The 19,380-nt window shown below is 41.5% G+C and overlaps 1 protein-coding gene across 1 annotated transcript; it reads right to left on the reverse strand.

Moving 5' to 3' along the window:
* Positions 1 to 10,508: 10,508 nt before the first annotated feature.
* On the reverse strand, positions 10,509 to 11,540 carry LOC122561471 (galactoside alpha-(1,2)-fucosyltransferase 2-like). Its single transcript, XM_043713215.1, has one exon. It carries the CDS (start codon positions 11,538 to 11,540, stop codon positions 10,509 to 10,511), a length of 1,032 nt encoding a protein of 343 aa, XP_043569150.1.
* Between the last annotated feature and the right edge of the window lie 7,840 nt (positions 11,541 to 19,380).

The raw sequence follows: 19,380 nt of genomic DNA on the forward strand, positions 1-19,380 counted from the left end.
GTGAGTGCAGAGTGTCTTAAGTCTGTGAGGGGGTGCATGTGTGGGAGTGTGTGTGTCTATAAGGGTGTGTGTGGGTGTCTGTCTGCGCGTCTGTGTGTATCTGTGTCCGTGTGTATGTGAGAGTGTGTAGGAATATCTGTGTGTGTGTGTGTGAAGTGCAATGGTGATCACCTGTAATGTGACATGAACCCAAGGTCCCGGTTGGGCCCTCCCTATGGGTACCTAACTTAGCTATCAGCCTCTGCTCGGCCACTTTCCTCTGCTGCCTGTCCCGAAGTCCACCTTGGAGGATGGTCACCCGCAGGTCCGAGGCTGAATGTCCTGGACCACTGAAGGGGAAACCGAGCAAAGGCTACGACAATGGATGAATGGGCACCGCACAACAATCAACAGGCAGGAGGGTTCCCTCCCAGTTGGGGAACATTTTTTAGTTTTGTAACTGTGTCTTACTATGTGCTATCTAATTTACTTAAGGTTTATCTAAAAACAGTAGAAAGGAGGAGTTAACTGTAATTGTTTTGATTCAAGGCTTCCATGGAGCACATCTTTATAAATTGTATCCGACTTGAGCCCCTTTCTGTAATTGCGAGGAGCTGCTTCTAAATGTCTGGATGCACTTTAATCCCATGCTCCTGATCTTTTGACTCCCAGTCCAGCAAGATTGAACAGGTCAGAGGAGATACCTGAGCCTGGCCAAGGTGGTGGGCAGTGAGGGGGGGTGGTTGTACCTAACTGCCTGCACTTCCTTCACATTAATGTCCTTTCCAGACTATTCTGGGAGAAGAAGCACACAGTGTCTGATTGAAGCCTTCTGTGACAGGTGAGCATTCTGATGCATCCTTGTCCCATGAAGCAATATTTTAATTTAAATTTGTAAGTTTCCTTTGCAGCATTGATTTTTGTTTCACTGCCCTTCAGGGTGTGCCAGTCATAATTTGTGCTTAAGTCAATTGATTGGTTTTATTTACAACAGTAGAAAGGAGGATAGGGACACTGAATTATCCCCAACCACAGTCTTTGGTGATTGATACCCAGAACCAATATGACAATCAAGTCTCCTCTACTCCTGGTAACTTAGAGAGTTGTTTGCTGATATGTGAGAACAGTAATGTATTCACACATTGTTAATTAAGAGCTTGGTGGTCCCCTTACAGAGTAGTACAATTTAGCAATTACTCCCCAAGTTCTTCTCTTGAATTATTTTGGCACTCTCCAAAGGATTATTCCAGAAAGACTAGAAACAGAAGTATTTAGGTACTGACACACCAGTGGGAGTGTTCATGCAGACCATACATTTATATAGTTCCTTTATTGGTAATATCTAAAACACAATCAATAAAATAAAGAGAGATGCACGCATTAAGAGTTATAATGAAGGAAGAAATTCAATTTAAAATAATTTCCAAGCCAACTTCTTCTCAGCCGGCCCTCTATCCATTGTCTATTTGGTTAGTCTGATTGTTGCAAAGCCTTTCTGCCCTAGTTGCTATTTTGAAATAGTGCCGGCATAAATGCAATGTAGATGTGCCGCTGTTGGACTGGGATGGACAAAGTTAGAAGTCACATGATACCAGGCTATAATCTAACAGGTTTATTTGAAATCGCAAGCTTTCAGAGCGCTGCTCTTTCATCAGGTGAAATCTTGACAGAGGAGCAGCACTCCTGGGATGGCAGGCCTGATGTATGACAAAATGCTGGATTGTTTAGGACTATAATCACTGGAGTTTCAAAGAATAAAGGGTGATCTTATGAAAACAGATGAAATTCCAACAGGACTAGATGGTGTAAATGCAGGAAAGATTTCCGATGACCAAGGAGTCCAGGATCAGGGGTGATAGTTTTAGAATATGAGATAGATCATTTAATTCTGAGATGAAGAGAAATTTCTTCTTCCAGACAATAGTGAGCAGGTGGAATTCTCTGCCATGAAAAGTGGTTGAGGCCTAATCAATGAATGTTTTCAAGAAGGAGATAGATATAACTTTTGGGGCTAAAGGGACCAAAAGGTATGGGGAGAAAGCAGAAACAGTATACTGCATAGGATGATTGACTATGGTCATATTAAATGGTGGGACAGGCTCAAAGGGCTGAAGAGCCTACTCCTGCTCCTATTTTCTATGTTTCTATGCCAGTCCTTTCTCAGAACTGAGAAAATAATAAAACATACCGCACCATCTCCATTAACGAGATAAAAAGCATGTTCCTTTAGTCAACCCTTTCAGTGTGTCAGACAAAGATTCACTCCATGTCTTATTAACATTTTTCTCAAGACAGAATGACCTGTACCCTCACCTTACACAGAACCAGAAAATTCTGGAAACATACAGCAAGACAGGCAGCATCTGTGGAGAAAGAAAGTGCTAGGGGGCTTAATTTAATGCCCCCCTCCCCCAATCATTGGTGAATTTGGAGGTGAATGAGGTTTTATTTAGCTGGAAGGATGCCATGTGGACTGGCATTCAATCTCTATTTGTTGAGTCCTGCAAGGAAGGCTCATGGACAAATCAGTCTCTTCGTTAGGATGATAATGGCTACTTCATGGTATTACCCCTTGTTGGGTTTGTTTCCAGCCTCCTGGAGAGTCATTCTCTGAAAAGCACTTCAGGAATCTGGCATCAGAAATGAGTTCCCCTGAAGGTTGCCCATCTGCCCTTGTATCTGACCTGACTCCAATCCCATTCCTCATCGTCACTGACCTTTGACCTGGGCTCCCTTGTTGATCCTTGGTCTTTGGTGGCTGAGTTGCCAGCAGCTGTCACTGCTCCAGGAATGGACAGTTGCCAATCTCAAATTGGGTTGGTTTTCCAGCCCCTCCCAGAGTAGTCCAAGGGATGATGGTGACCACTTAAATGCCTGATCGGCACTTACCACAGAGGCTGAATGATGGCAGTTATGGCTCTCCAGTTGGCAGGCAAGTCCCCATTACCTCAATGTTTTAAAACTATTGTTCTGATAAAAGGACAGCTCCATTTCTCTTTCTCTCTTCACGTACTGGTCAGAGCATTAGGGGCCTGATTGTTTTTTCAATGACTCTCCGGCAGTCTGTGTTAATTTCATCTTATTTATGTGCATTCAATTTACACAGTAAGAGTTCAGCATGAGCTTAGTGTGTCTCCCTCATAAGACATCTGTCCCGACTCTACGCTTGACATGTGGCATTACATCATCATTTTATTCTGATCTCTTAGCCTTGTGCTGTGAACCCACTATTTCTCAGTTTCTGTTTTATTTCATGTTTCCAGCATTCATAGCATTTTGCCTGCTTTCTAACCCGCCCATCTCAAGAAGAGTCTCACGTTAGATCCTCTGCTGTTTCATCCGAAAATTGGAAATTTTAGGCAGTGACCTTTATTTGCCCAGGGTTGGTTCATATCAATTCTATTAATTAAACTGATTAGTTTGGCCCTAGTGACTAGAGCTACCATAAAACTACACTCTCCTGTTTTTGAAGGTGAATAAAGTCATATTTCGCTGTTGGATGGACTGCCAACATCTGTTGTGTAGGCAGTCAACATTCTGCAGGCCAGTCCAACTAGGCTGACTTGAATATGCAATTACCTTGCCACTTACGGCCCACCACCCTGTCTCCCCCTTAACCAACCTTCTCATACCTACCTATAGTTACAAAATGAATGTTAACCCTTTACAAACCCACTGGAGCTTTGAAGTTACTTAATTACAGAAACACAAGATTTAACAGATAACAAAAGACAAGGTCAATTGAGTTTATCTTTTGACTTTCCAGCAGTCACTTTCTAAAATACAGTAATATTAGAGACCATGAAATCACTGAATCATCAAATGGCTCCAGCACAGATGGAGGCCAATCAACCCATTGTGTCCATGTCGGCTCTCTACAGAGCAATTTGCCTAATGTCAGTCTCCCACCCTTTCCCTGTATCCCTACTTTTTTGTTTGAGGTCAACTTAGCACAGCAATTCTCAATTAATGTGCAGCAAATCCTGACAACCTAATGTGTAATCTCTGATTCTACTCTCTTACACAATTTCAATTTTCAATGCTCCATATCATACAAAGTAATATGATCATACAACCCTAACCACATTAATAAGCCTTAAAATTCCTGACTTTAGCTTTAACATAAACACACTTAACATACAAAGTACTTTAACCCTTGTGTTAAAGTAGAGCAGGGGGCACTAATATGTTGACAATACAGAAGATATTTTAAAATTTGCTGACTGTAAGTTTAGACTTTTCCCAGTAAGCTAGGAATATGGAAGCAGCAAGAGGTGCCGAGGCAGTCACTAAATGTGCTGTGGTTTCAGTTTATCGGTACAAAGCACTTACACAAAAGCTGCCCTCGTGGTCATACTGCATTGGAATGTGGCAATGTGTAATTTTTCCGTTCCGTGCAGTTACAAAAGGGGTTTGCTGCTTTCTACTGTGTCAGCACTGAGGTTACTCTGACCAAAACTCACTGTGCCATTTGAAACATTGCATTAACTCTCTCTAAGCTTGTGTTTTCAAACATTTACTGTTTTCCTGACAGATTCAAACTGGGTACTTGATGGTCTTGGATCAGTTCAGAATATCCGTATCAATATTGAACAAGTCAGATCCCAGACTGGAACCTGACTTCATAGACCATCGTTTATTTTTTGTTTTTTAAATGTGTACCGAACAGGCCACAAAAACTGGGTAGGCTGAATATAAACATTGATTACAAAAACTTGAAAGTACAAATTATGTTATACTAAACAGGAACTGCTTGTAACAAAAATAATACAAACATCAGAAATAAAAATTTAACCTGTTCCACTCCCCCCAAACAACCTTAAAGACAACCCTCAGTGAATTGTCACCCTGTCTCCATTTTAAAGTTCCTTTTTCAGGTGGTACGACTGTAATCAGTTTCTTTTCAGAAAATATCTGCATCCACTCAGTTGTATTTTCTTTCATTAACGTGTCTTCCTGAGACCCTTAAACAAGCTGCTGTTTTACACCTTAATGTGAGTTCCCGAAGCTCATGACTTCAACAGCTTTGGAGGATGCCTTTTTTTCTGACACCTTAAAAACCTACTGGTTCTGGAGCTTTTCTCTTATTGACTTCTAAGCCACTTAGGATTTGTTTCCTTCTGCCATGTCTGTTTTGAAGTCTGCAAAACTAACAGCATATCTGCTGTTATAAATCTTATGCTCGGAATTAGCCTGCACACTTCCTAGCTCCTTTCTGACTTTCTGTGTTAGGAGTCTCTTATTGTTCAGCAATTGCAGCTTTTTCGTCTCTTGCCTTTTTCTAATGCAATGGACTATTCACCTCATTGATTTTAAAAACAGCATTTAAATGCATGTAAATGAACTAATATTCAAACTCTCTTGTGCTATACATAGTTCTTCCCCTTTAACAAGTCAATGATATTATGTTATGAACCTTCATTTCAATTGACTCTTCAATTCAGGTTCTGGGTTAGTGGTGCTGGAAGAGCACTGCAGTTCAGGCAGCATCCGAGGAGCAGTAAAATTGACATTTCGGGCAAAAGCCTCCTGATGAAGGGCTTTTGCCCGAAACGTCGATTTTACTGTTCCTCAGATACTGCCTGAACTGCTGTGCTCTTCCAGCATCACTAATCCAGAATCTGATTTCCAGCATCTGCAGTCATTGTTTTTACCCTCTTCAATTCAGGTGCTAATGCAACCATTATTAATCACGAAATGATGCGTTCAAGTTACATTCCAGAATTGAGCACAAAAATGTAGGTTCACACATTGGTGCAAACTGAGCAAGTGTGCACAGTCAGAGTTGCTGGTGAGATGTAAATGAATACCCTGTCTGCCCGTTCAGGTGATATCGAAAGATCCCATGACAATATTTCAAAGAAGATTTGATATGTTTCGCCAGTGTCCTGGACAATATTTATCCTACAATCTACATCTGGTTGTTATCATTTCACTATTTGCGTGAAATTGTCCTGTGCAAATTGGTTATCGTGTATCCCACATTACGAATGTGATTACATTTCAAAAGCACTTCATTGATTGTGAAGCACTTTGGGATGTCTTACTGTCATGGTAGGTGCTACCTAAATGCTTTTCTTCAAGATATAACAGTACTACTCTCAGCTTGTTCTATATTTCCCAAAATGTGGTCTCTGGTTTGCCTGTTTGAGGTTAAACCAACTAGTGTAGAAGCTGTGGTTAGACACAACAAAAAGTTTGCATTTATACAGGGCATTTAATAACATATCCCAAGGTATAGAATCGAATTCTGACCCACTGCTGGCCCATTGAGCAATTCCAATAATGGCATTGTGCAGAGTAGAAATAGATTGAAAATCTCCTCTATGCTAGGCATTCCAACATTGGCACGATCACTCCAACATTGTTACTCTGACATTGAGATTCTGATACTGAGACTCTGACAGTGGCACTCTGACAGTGGGACACTGACACTGACACTCAACACTTGTCACTCCAACACTGACAGTCCATCACTGACAGTCCATCACTGACACTCCAACACTGACACTCCATCACTTACACTCCGATACTGTCACTCTAACACTGACACTCCATCACTTACACTCCAACACTGTCACTCCAACACTGTCACTCCATCACTGTCAATCTAACACTGTCACTCCAACACTGACACTCCATCACTTACACTCCAACACTGTGACTCTAACACTGACACTCTAACACTGACACTCCATCACTGACACTCCAACACTGTCACTCCAACACTTGTCACTCCAACACTGACAGTCCATCACTGACACTCCATCACTTACACTCCAACACTGTCACTCCAACACTTGTCACTCCAACACTGACAGTCCATCACTGACAGTCCATCACTGACACTCTAACACTGACACTCCATCACTTACACTCCAACACTGTCACTCCAACACTGTCACTCCAACACTTACACTCCAACACTGACACTCCAACACTGTCAATCTAACACTGTCACTCTATCACTGACACTCTAACACTGACACTCTAACACTGACACTCCATCACTTACACTCCAATACTGTCACTCTAACACTGACACTCTAACACTGACACTCCATCACTTACACTCCAACACTGTCACTCCAACACTGTCACTCCATCACTGACACTCTATCACTGTCACTCTATCACTGACACTCTAAAACTGACACTCTAACACTGACACTCCATCACTTACACTCCAACACTGTCACTCCAACACTGACACTCCAACACTGTCAATCTAACACTGTCACTCTAACACTGACACTCCATCACTTACACTCCAACACTGTCACTCTAACACTGTCACTCTATCACTGACACTCTAACACTGACACTCTATCACTGACACTCCAACACTGACACTCCATCACTTACACTCCAAAACTGTGACTCTAACACTGACACAACACTGTCAATCTAACACTGTCACTCTATCACTTACACTCCAACAATGTCACTCCAACACTGTCACTCTAACACTGTCACTCTATCACTGACACTCCAACACTGACACTCCAACACTGACACTCCATCACTTACACTCCAACACTGTCACTCCAACACTGACACTCCAACACTGTCAATCTAACACTGACACTCTATCACTGACACTCTAACACTGGCACTCTAACACTGACACTCCATCACTGTCAATCTAACACTGTCACTCTATCACTGACACTCTAACACTGACACTCTAACACTGACACTCCAACACTGACACTCCATCATTTTCACTCCAACATGGTCACTCCATCACTGTCAATCCAATCCTGACAGTCCAACACTAGCACTCCATCACTTTCACTCCAAAACTGAACTCCATCACTTTCACTTCAACACTGACACTCCATCACTGACACTCCATCACTGACACTCAGTCACTGTCACTCCAACATTGACACTCCAACACTGACACTCCATCACTGTCACTCCAACACAGACACTTCATCATTGACACTCCGTCACTGACATTCCAACATTGTCACTCCAACACTGTCACTCTAACTCTGACACACCATTATTTTCACTCCAATACTGTAATTCCATCATTTTCACTCCAACACTGTCAATCCATCACTCTCACTCCAACACTATCACTCCATCACTTTCACTCCAATACTGTCACTCCATCACTTTCACTCCAACATTGACACTCCATCATTTTTCACTCCAACACTATCACTCCATCACTCTCACTCCAACACTGTCACTCCATCATTTTCACTCCAATACTGTCACTCCATCACTCTCATTCCAACACTGACACTCCATTATTTTCACTCCAACACTGTCACTCCATTATTGTCACTCTAACCCTGACACTCCAGCACTGACATTCCATCACTCTCACTCCAACACTGGCCGTCCATTATTTTCACTCCAACACTGACACTCCAACCCTGACACTCCAACACTGTCACTCCAACACTGACACTCCATCACTCTCACTCCAACACTGACAGTCCAACATTATCACTCCAACACTGACACTCCAACACTATCACTCCAACACTGACACTCCATTGCTGACAGTCCATCACTGGCACTTCCACATTGGTACTGATGTACTGGCACTCCAAAGCTGGCAATTTGCACTGGAATTCGAACACTGTACTCCAGTATTGAGACTAATGCAATGGCCTCCAGTGCTGACTCTTTGATCGTCTGACTCTGACACTATCAAATTGAACACTGCCACTCCTGGCTCCATCAGTTGCATGTAGGCTATGACACTATGTGAGCAGTGTCTCAGCACTGATGTTACAACTGCTGCTCCAAACTGAGCTGGCCTGATCAGTGGCCTGGAATCTCTGCTGGAGGATCATGGGTATAAGGATGGTTGTTGTGTGGATTTGTTTATATCCATCTCTTTGGTGGTTTGGAGAAGGTATTTGGCAGGTCTCTAGTTTGTCCGGCTATTCAGAGAAGGCTTGTGGCCCATGGAGACCACTGTAAAAAAGGGATGAAATTGTTTGATAAACTGAAGTGTAACAAAATTGTCAGATCCACCTGTCAACAAATTAAGTAAATTTAGCTGTAGAGGACAATGGGTATATTTTCCTCCATTTCATACTCACACTAAATGCATTTCCCACTGGAAAGAAATCTACCCAAAAGTTAGGTTTATATACCTGTACTGATCTCAGTTCTGCATCAGAAGTAACGCGATAACTGGTCTTAGCAGGACTGAACTATGGCACAGTATTAAAATCAGCCAGGAATCTATCTCTGCCTCAATATCTGGGGGCTCTGCTCAAAGTGTCCGTGATTTTCCATTACTTGAAGATTAGCTCAACAAAAGGAGCTTGCACTCATACTCTCCCACCACAATATACAGGCATCCACACATAATCACATCCTGACCATCGATGGGCTATCCGCTATGGGATACTTTGCTCTGAGCAAAAATGGTTTCCGTGATTGCTTGCATAATTACAAGTTGTCACTCTTTAATGTAATCCACTGTGAGATTTATTGAAATATGTCACAAAAAGCATTACTTATTATGCCAATGAAGATATATGTCTGCTGGAAACCCAAAGTCACCAAAAGGGTTTCAGTTTGTGGTTGTCTCGTCACAAAATAGATATAATGGCATTGAATAAAATGTGAAATAGGGCAAAAAAGTCTAATCAGTAGTATAATGGGGATGGGTAACTCATCGGTGAGATGTTCAGTTGGAGAATATGATCTCACTTTTGACTCCATATGTTCAGAAGGACAGCACGGCCTCACTTGGACTCTGACATTGGCACTCCGACAGTGATACTCTGACACTTGTACAGAAGGGGCAGATGAGGTCTATTAGAAAGGTATTTGAATCAGAGTATTGAAAGACAAGAAAAACTGAGATTTTTCCCCTTATTGGTGGAGAAGGCTAAGGGGAGATTTGATAAAGCTGCTCAAAATATTGAAGGATTATGATAGAGTAGATAGGGAGAAACCATTTCCAATGGCAAGAAGGCCAGTTTAATATAACTGGGAAACTAATTGGGGCAGTTGAGGAGTACTTGTTTTACATGGTGAGTGGTTGTGACCTGGAATCCACTGCCCAATGGGTTAATTGAAACAGATTCAATAAAACCTTACAAATTGGAATTCGTTACATGATTTAAAAAAAAGTGCAGATTTGTAAGGAAAGACCAGGAAGTGGGACGAACTGGATGACTCTTCAAAGGAACTGGACCAGGCATGATGCCTCCTTTTGTGCTGTAGAACTTTATGACTCTAACTCTAGACCTAACAGAAAAAATGGTTTTATTTGCATTTCATTGCCTTATTAAATGACGTTTATTTATTGCTTCAAGATGAGGTGGGAAATAGGAGAAGATGGTCTAAGTAGAAATGAATAAAAAGGCAAATTTAAAATAACGTGGTCACAAGAAATGCTTACAATAACTTTTTACTCAGAAAACTGAACCTGTTGAGAATCCATTTTGATGTTGCAAAGGGAGACGTACAAGCCTCATTGAGAGATTTTTTTGACATGCCTGCTCTGTGGATGTGACCCCAGACCCAAACCAAAATGCCAACATTTAAACGTTAAGGCTCTGGTTCAGAAGAGGTGAGAGATCAGCAGCAATCCCAATCCATTCTGGCAGGAAGGCTGCCTCGTACTTAAACACTTTAAGGAAAGGTGAGTCAGGTAAAGTGAAGTTTGTGAGGTAGATGACATCCCCACCAGCAAGGTAGGCAGCCCAGAATCCAAAAGTGCCAATGGTCATTATGGTGTGGTTGCAGTGAGCAAGAATAGCAAAGTCTGTTTGTGGTTTAGATTCATTCCCATCTCCTAAGAAGTAAACATCTCCATTGGAGGTATTGATATTCTTACGACACCAATCTAATCCATTGCTTGTCACTATGAAGATAACATCCTTGTACTTATTTCTGAAGTATGCCATGGCTTTCTCCAGGTAGTTTCTATCTGCAATGACACCCTTCCATATCTTTGGCATGACATGCACATAATCTCCTCTTCGAACATGAACACCAACAAAAGTAACATTTTGACGCTGTGCTGTTATTTTTGTTAAATACAAGTTGACCTTCTCTGTGACATACTCATGAAAAGAGAACTCACGCAGTATTTCTTCTCGAATGTGATGGTAGAATGTCCAAGAGGATGGATATCCAGAGAGTTTAATGTAGTCTCCTAAGATATTTTTATACTTTTCATCCATCCAGTCAGCAATGTGATAGTTTTGCCAAGGGATCTGGGTCTTTGTTTCTTGGTGAAGCATGGGAAGAGTAAGTTTGAAGGTCTGAGACAGGCTATTCGCCATATTTGGAAAAATGTAGGCTTGTTTCTTGTTTAACCTGGCCAAAGCAAACAATGTTGCATATTGTCCCATGAGGTTGCCAAACCTCCCACTTGGTATGATAGTCCACATGCCTTTGGAAGACCTGATGGCTTTGAAAGACTCGTAATCTTCATTTTTGAGGCAGTTTGAGAGATTGGTGGTCATCTGTAAGGTGGTGACATTTTCCAAATGTTTGGAAAAATTCTGTCCAAATAATGTGAGCTTATTATTTTCTTCACAATAATGCATATGGTCAAACATGTACATGGTGAGCAATGAAAGTGTTGAAAGGAAAAGCAGTATTAGAAAGCAAATCTGTTTCCCACTGAACAGACCAGCATGACAACTGTTCATCTTCACAGACTCACTTAAATTGATCCGCCGCTATATCTTCAAGTCAGATGAGATTTTCATCAAGGTCCTGTAACGATACAATTAGAGAACTTATAAAATATAATGCAGTGCAATGTCAATTCTGAATCACTGTTATTGCTCACTGCTCACGTTGAGCAGATGATTAAAGGTGCAGGCAGTGTGCTCTTTACTTGAGTCCATTTTCTCACTCAGTGCCTTTAAAAAGAATAAAGTTAAATGTCACACAACACCAGGTTATAGTCATTGAGATGTACAGCATGGAAACAGACCATTCCGTCCAACCTGTCCATGTCGACCAGATATCCCGACCCAATCTAGTCCAACCTGCCAGCACCCGGCCCATATCCCTCCTAACCCTTCCTATTCATATACCCATCCAAAATCTTTTTAAATGTTGCAATTGTACCAGCCTCCACCACTTCCTCTGGCAGCTCATTTCATACACGTACCACCCTCTGTGTGAAAAAGTTGCCCCTTAGGTCTCTTTTATATCTTTCCCCTTTCACCCTAACCCTATGCCCTCTAGTTCTGGACTCGCTGACCCCAGGGAAAAGACTTTGCCTATTTATCCTATCCATGCCACTCATGATTTTGTAAACCTCTATAAGGTCACTCCTCAACCTCCGAGGTTCTTGTCCGACAGTGTTAAACATCAGAGTGGTTTTACTCCACAGCAACATGAATTTATATGGGGGAATCCTACAGTTACAATCCCGTTGGCCCGAGGGGTGTGAAATGGGTATCATGTCAGAATTTGGGGGCATTTGAGAGAATATCTCAGAAGGAGGCTTTTCACTCAGCTTCCCATGAGATCCAGCTTAGGTCTCAACACTAGATTTAGGTACATTTCACAGGCTGAGCCTTTTCCACTGTTCAGTGAGAATCAAGGCTGATCTGTATCTTCACTCCATTCAGTAGCATTGGTTTCACATCCCTTTATGTCTTTGTTTAGGATAAACTCACTCACATCAACTGAAAACGATTCATTAACCTAGCTGCTGTTGTGAGAGGGAGTTGAACATGTCTATTATCCTTTGCAAGAAGAAGTGTTTCCTAACTACTTTCCTGAATGACCTGGCTTTGATTTTAATATTAATGTCCCTGTATCCTATACACTCACTCTAGCAGAAAACTGCTACTATCTAGCCTATCATTTTTTTAAAAACTCTAAATTATCAAGCAAATCACCACTCAACTAAAATATCCCAGGAAGTACAAGCCTAATATATGCCCTCTGTCCTTGTAATCTAACTCTCAGAGCTTTTGTTGAATTGGTGCTGGCCTCCATCCAAGGTATAGTGCCCAGATTGCAGGTGAGGGTGTAACCAGGTGGGGCAAAACATCCTGCACTTTCTATTCCAGTCCTCTGGACATAAGAGTTGACATTCAATTGCATAACATTTCAACTGTACAAATGTACTCCACAAATTGTATCCAATCCATGCTCAGCTCCTGAGGGTCAATGTTTCAATGACAAGTGTTTGACCAGCTCTGTGTTTTACTGATTACACAGCCTGAGAACTTCAATTTGCCCAATGGACTCAAAGTGACCAATGCAACTGAGCAGCACAATTTATTCTGCAGCCCATCCAAAAATAATTGTCCCAGACGTATTGTGGGGGAATCTGTGGAAAAGGTATTATAAACTAACAAGCAGTACATTGGTTCAGTGGTTATCACTGTTGCCTCACAGTGCCAGGGACATGGATTCAATTCCAGTCTGTGTGGAGTTTGCACGTTCTCCCTGTGTCTGTGTGGGTTTCCTCCAGCTGCTCCGATTTCCTCCCACAGCCCAAAGATGTGCAGGCTAGGTGGATTAGCCATCCTAAATTGCCCATACTGTCTGGGGATGTGCAGGCTAGATGGATTAGCAGGGTTATGGGGTAGAGTGGAATGCTCTTTGGAGGGTCACTGCACACTTGGTGGGCCAAATGATCTTACACTGCACTGTACGGATTCTATAATGAAAGCTCCCCGCTGCTCTGCAAAACATACTGTAGCTTATTTAACCATTGGGGCATGATATGGTCAGATGGTGCACTGCACAAGAGGAGGCAACTCAACAGTTTGAATCTGCTGTGTCACTCACTAAGTCATGGCTGACCAGTTTTATTCTCAATTCTACATTCCTACACATCCCATATCTTTGTTCATGCCTTGGGAATCAAGAATCTCGACCTCTACTTTAAAAATATTTAAAGTTTCTGCAAACACTGCCTTCTGAGGAAGGGAATTTCAAATACAATCCTCTGAGAGGAGAAAGTGTTTCGGCATTTCTGTTTTAAATAGGTGATCCCTTATGTCGAAACTATGACCCCAGTTCTCGATTCTACCGCAAGAGAAAACATCCTTTCGACAGCCACCTGGTCAAATCCCCTCAGGATCTTAATAATGATCAAGAGTAAGCATCGTGTGACCAGGAGTTGGAATAAAGTGTTGCTCCAGTTTCTGGCTATGATCAGCTTCTTCAACACAGACCAAGGTCACATTCTGGTTTCACTGTGCTCCATCTGGTCTCAGGTTGACACTGGACAGTTTTTTTCTCTCACTGAGCTGCAAAAACAAAGTCCCCTTAACAAGTAAAACCTATAAACTTCAGGAGGTTTGCTGCAGATTTCCTTTACTGTATCAGAACCAAAGAGGGATCAAAAAATAAGGTTAGAAGAGAATTCTTACCTCAGATAACACTGCAGCCCAGTTAAATGTGAATGCTGGAACATATGCTGTGCTCAGAATCATGCGAACATTTAAACCCAACTGAATTAGTGCTGGCCTCAATCCAAGGTATAGTGTCCAGATTGCAGGTGAGGTGTAACCAGGTGGGGCAAAACATCCTGCACTTTCTATTCCAGTCCTCTGGACATAAGAGTTGGCATTCAATTGCATAACATTTCAACTGTACAAATGTACTCGACAAATTATATCCAATCCATGCTCAGCTCCTGAGGGTCAATGTTTCAATGACAAGTGCACCCTTACAGTTCCTTACTTTCTCACATGAACATGTTTATTTTGTGAGCAGAAGGGTGCAGTGACCGCAACACTAGGTGATTGGAATATATGCAGTCGTGCATTAATAATTTATTTGAAGGCAACAGAATCTTTGTGACCATCCAGGGAAGGTTAGTTACTGGGAGGGTGGGGAATTGAAATATAAAATGTAGCTATTTCTTGTACTTTTCTTTCAGTTCAATGTGATGCTTTTACCTGGTGTTGGTCACCATCTGACACTGTGTACTTTGTGAGCTCTAAGTAGGGGTGTTATGGACTAGGCCAGACCACTCAAAATATTCTTAAGCAGGCAGCCCAGACCTAACTTTGCAAGTTGTTCCAGTAAGTGTACAGTGAAAATTACCCAGGGTAGGTTAGCTGGGTTGACTATCACATTTTAAAACAGACAAAACTTTATTCACAAAATTACGGAATGAAGCACAAAGAATAGAATATAGAATACCCACAGAACCCAGTCTATCCAAACTAGACTTAATTATACACAACAGTCCCAAAAAACAAACTCCTCAAACAAAGAGTAAAAATGAAACAAAGGCTTTCAGGTCAAAGTTAGAAGGGCAGAAGGAGATAGAGTCTCGAGCCTGTTTCCACACAGCCCAGTGCTGCACTGACTCAAACAAGACTCCAGCTTGCAGGACTGACCACTCCTCTTCCGTTATACAGGTTACTTCTAAAACATGAAAGCTTTGGCCAAGTCTCATCTGTTTATGTATAAACAAAAAGGTCTCCCAATACCCTTTTCATCTTGGTACCAACCCAGCCGATTCAGAGCCCAGACTGTTTTAACAGTCCCTCTGAAAATAATCAAGGACACAGTATCCTTGAGAAAAGGAACAGCTTTTAGAAAAATGGACCAGCTTTGTGACATCTCCCCCCTTAAAAATAATGAATCATCAATATCCAAAGATGGCTTCATTTTTAAAACCCTTAAAAAAATTTGGTTTGTAATCTAAAACCACACATATACACTACACTGACTATACACACGCAAACATGCACAACCACATTCGAATTCAAGACTTGGCACACCCGCCACCAAACACCTCTGTATCTCAACCGAATCTCGACAATGCATCAGCAATCATGTTTTTGTGACCTGCCACATGTACAATGGTCAAATTGAATGGCTGTAACAACTGGCTCTATCTAAACAGTCTGGCATTTTTATCCTGAAAGTTTTCCACAAATGTCATTGGTTTATGATCAGTGTATACGATTGTCTCAGATGTGTTGCTGGTAATATAAACATTGAAATGTTGTAATGCCAACACCAAGCTCAAAGTCTCTTTCTCCACCATTGAATATTTCTGTTGATCAATGGTCAACTGCCTGGAAAAATACCCGATGGGTCTTTCTATCCCCTTGTCACCCTCCTGCAGGAACACAGCATCGACACCCGCATCACTAGCATTGATAACCACCTTGAAAGGCTTTGTTTAATCCGATGTGGCTAATACTGGGGCAGTGGTTAACACAGTTTTTAGGCTGTCAGATGCCTTTTGACAGTCTGCTGTCCACTGAAACTTCTTGCCGTTTTTTAACATTTTGGTGACTGGAGCAGCCAAAATTCGGCACAACTGTTCGCTAAAATCCACTCAATCCCAGAAACCGTAGTATTGCTCTTTTCATCGACGGTGTGGAAAATTCACCAATTACTTTTGTTTTTGCATCCCATGGGGTCATTTGTCTGTATCCAATAACATGGCCCAGGAAGGTGACTTGGGTTTTGGCAAATTCGCTTTTAGCTAGGTTTACCACCAAGCCTGCCTTCTGAAGTCGATTGAACAAGTCCGAAAAATGCTGTAAGTGTTCCTTCCATGAGTGACTAAAAATCACCAGATTATCAATATACACCACACAGTTGGGTAATCTGGCAATGACCTTATTTGTTAGTCTCTGAAATGTGGTTGGAGCATTTTTCATACCAAATGGCATGACTTTAAATGATATAGTCCATTTGGCATTATGAAAGGTGAAATTGCCTTTGCTCTTTCTGACAAAGGTACCTGCCAGCAGCCTTTCAGCAAGTCCAACTTAGTAATGTAAGTTGCTGTCCCACTTTTTGAGACAGTCCTCCAACCGCAGAATTGGATATGCATCAGTCTTTGTAACTGCATTGACTTTGCGATAGTCCACACATAACCATTGGGTACCATCTGGCTTTGGCACCATGACTGTGCGTGAGTCCAGTCACCGTAATTCACTTTGATTATGCCTTCTTGGAGCATGCTTTCTACCTCCTTCTGAACCTGTGTCAATTTTTGAGGGTTATGTCTATGAGGATGTTGCTTAATTGGAACAGCACCACCTATATCTACACCATGCACAATTAGGTTAGTACTTCCCAGTTTATTTCTGCATATCTCCCCATGTGATAGTAATAACTCTTTCAGGTAATTTCACTTCTCTTGTGGAAGGTAACTCAATAATTTATCCCAATTTTTGACAACTTCCTCACTGTCCAGTTTGACTTGAGGAATGTTCAATTCAGAATCCTCTGAACTTGGTTCTTCCCTCTGTGTTGTAATCATTAACACCTTCTCCTCTTGCTTTCCTTCTCTGTCAAAATATCTTTTGAACATATTCACATGACACACTCTGTGAGGTTTCTCCCGTGTGGAGTCCTTATCAAGTAGCTTACCGCACTCAATTTCCTCTCTATTTGATAAGGTCCATTAAAACTTGCTTTTAACAGTTCGCTTATTACTGGAAGTAACACCAATACTTTATGCCCAATGGCAAAATTGCGAATTTTTGATTTCTTGTCTGCTTTCTGTTTCATTGTGTGCAGTGATACTTTTAAATGCTGTCTATCCAACTCCCCAGCTCTTTCTCGTCGTTCTCTAAAATTTGACACATAGTCCAAATGGGTGGTCTCTGAATTCTGACTTATTAATTTCTCCTTAACCAATTTTAACGGTCCTCTTACTTCATGTCCAAAACATTAATTCAAATGGACTGAATTTGGTCGATTCATTTGGTGCATCTCTGATTGTTAAAAGCCCAAACGGAACTTCCTTATCCCAATCATCTGCATAGTATTGACTATAAGCCCTCAACATGGTATTTAGTGTTTGATGTCACCTTTCTAGCGCTCCCTGTGATTCTGGATGGTACGCATTTGATTTGAATTATTTTATTCCCAAGCTATCCATAACCTCCTTGAATAGTTTGGTTGGGAAGTTTGACCCTTGATCTGACTGGATCTCTATTGGTAGTCTGTATCTAGTAAAAAAAATTGATTAATTCCTCTGCAACCCTTTTTGCTGTGATATTACGCTATGGGACTGTCTCGGGAAATCTATTCGACACACCCATTATTGTTAATAAATACTTATTCCCACTTTTTGTTTGAGGTAGGGGATCTATGCAATCAATCAAGACTCTTGTGAAAGGTTCTTCAAATGCTGGAATGGGTTGCTGTGATATTACGCTATGGGACTGTCTCGGGAAATCTATTTGACACACCCATTATTGTTAATAAATACTTATTCCCACTTTTTGTTTGAGGTAGGGGACCTATGCAATCAATCAAGACTCTTGTGAAAGGTTCTTCAAATGCTGGAATGGGTATTAAAGGTGCAGGTTTTATTACTGCCTGTGGTTTTCCGATTAACTAACATGTATGACACTTCTGGCAAAATTAAACTGCATCCTTGTGCAGTCCGGGCCAGTTAAAAAGTTCTTGTATTTTAGCCTGCGTTTTCCTCACCCCTAAATGACCTCTAAGTGGTAGCTTATGTGCCATTCGCAACACATCCTTTCTATACACTACTGATAAAACAATCTGATGAACTTCTGCCCCTTTCTCATCTGCTTGAATATGTGATGGTCTCCATTTCCCCATTGAGACATTATTTATTAAGTAATAACACACAGGGATGTATTCATGCACCCTCTCTATATATGCCTTTTGATACATATATAGTTCTCATCTTTCTGCTGTAACTCAATAAGCTTAGCAGAGCTGAAGATACTTGCACGTTTACCTATTTGCTCCTGTTCTGTCCCACTTATCTAGTCAAAAAAAGTATTTGATAATGCTATTTCAGCTTCCTTATCTGTTCCCTTTGATCTCTCCTGCTTCAGCTTGTGACTCTGTGATCTCATTACTACACAATCAGGGAAGATTCCTGGATTAACATCCTGCATTTTTTCAGTTGCCTGAGTCTCCACTGGCTTTTCAACTAGAGTAGACTGCATGCCTACAGTGAATCAGCTATATCATTTGCAAGGACAAATTGTATTCCTGGAGCTGAAAATTTGTCCAGTGCTCCCGCCACAAATTCTCCACTCTTGTCTGGACTCTCTAGCCTCAATTTACATAATTGAGAGCTTTTTGTCTCACCGTAAATTCCCATTACCAGCACCTTTTCTGGCAGTAGTCCTTCAGTAGTGCATATCTCCTCATCCTTCAGCATCACAGATTAAGAGAAACCTGTGTCACTTAATATTGTAATTTCTTTATCTGCCACTCCTGGCCTATGTGAATAAACTTTACCCTTGCATGTATATTTTTTAAGGAGAAAGTGAGGTCTGCAGATGCTGGAGATCAAAGTTGAAACTTTATTGCTGGAACAGCACAGCAGGTCAGGCAGCATCCAGGGAACAGGAGATTCGACGTTTCGGGCACAGGCCCTTCTTCAGGAATGAGCAGAGAGTGTTCAGCAGGAGAAGATAAAAGGTAGGGAGGAGGGACTTGGAGGAGGGGAGTTGGAAA

This window comes from Chiloscyllium plagiosum, chromosome 23 (genome assembly GCF_004010195.1).
Source record: "Chiloscyllium plagiosum isolate BGI_BamShark_2017 chromosome 23, ASM401019v2, whole genome shotgun sequence".
Taxonomy (NCBI): Eukaryota; Metazoa; Chordata; class Chondrichthyes; order Orectolobiformes; family Hemiscylliidae; genus Chiloscyllium; species Chiloscyllium plagiosum.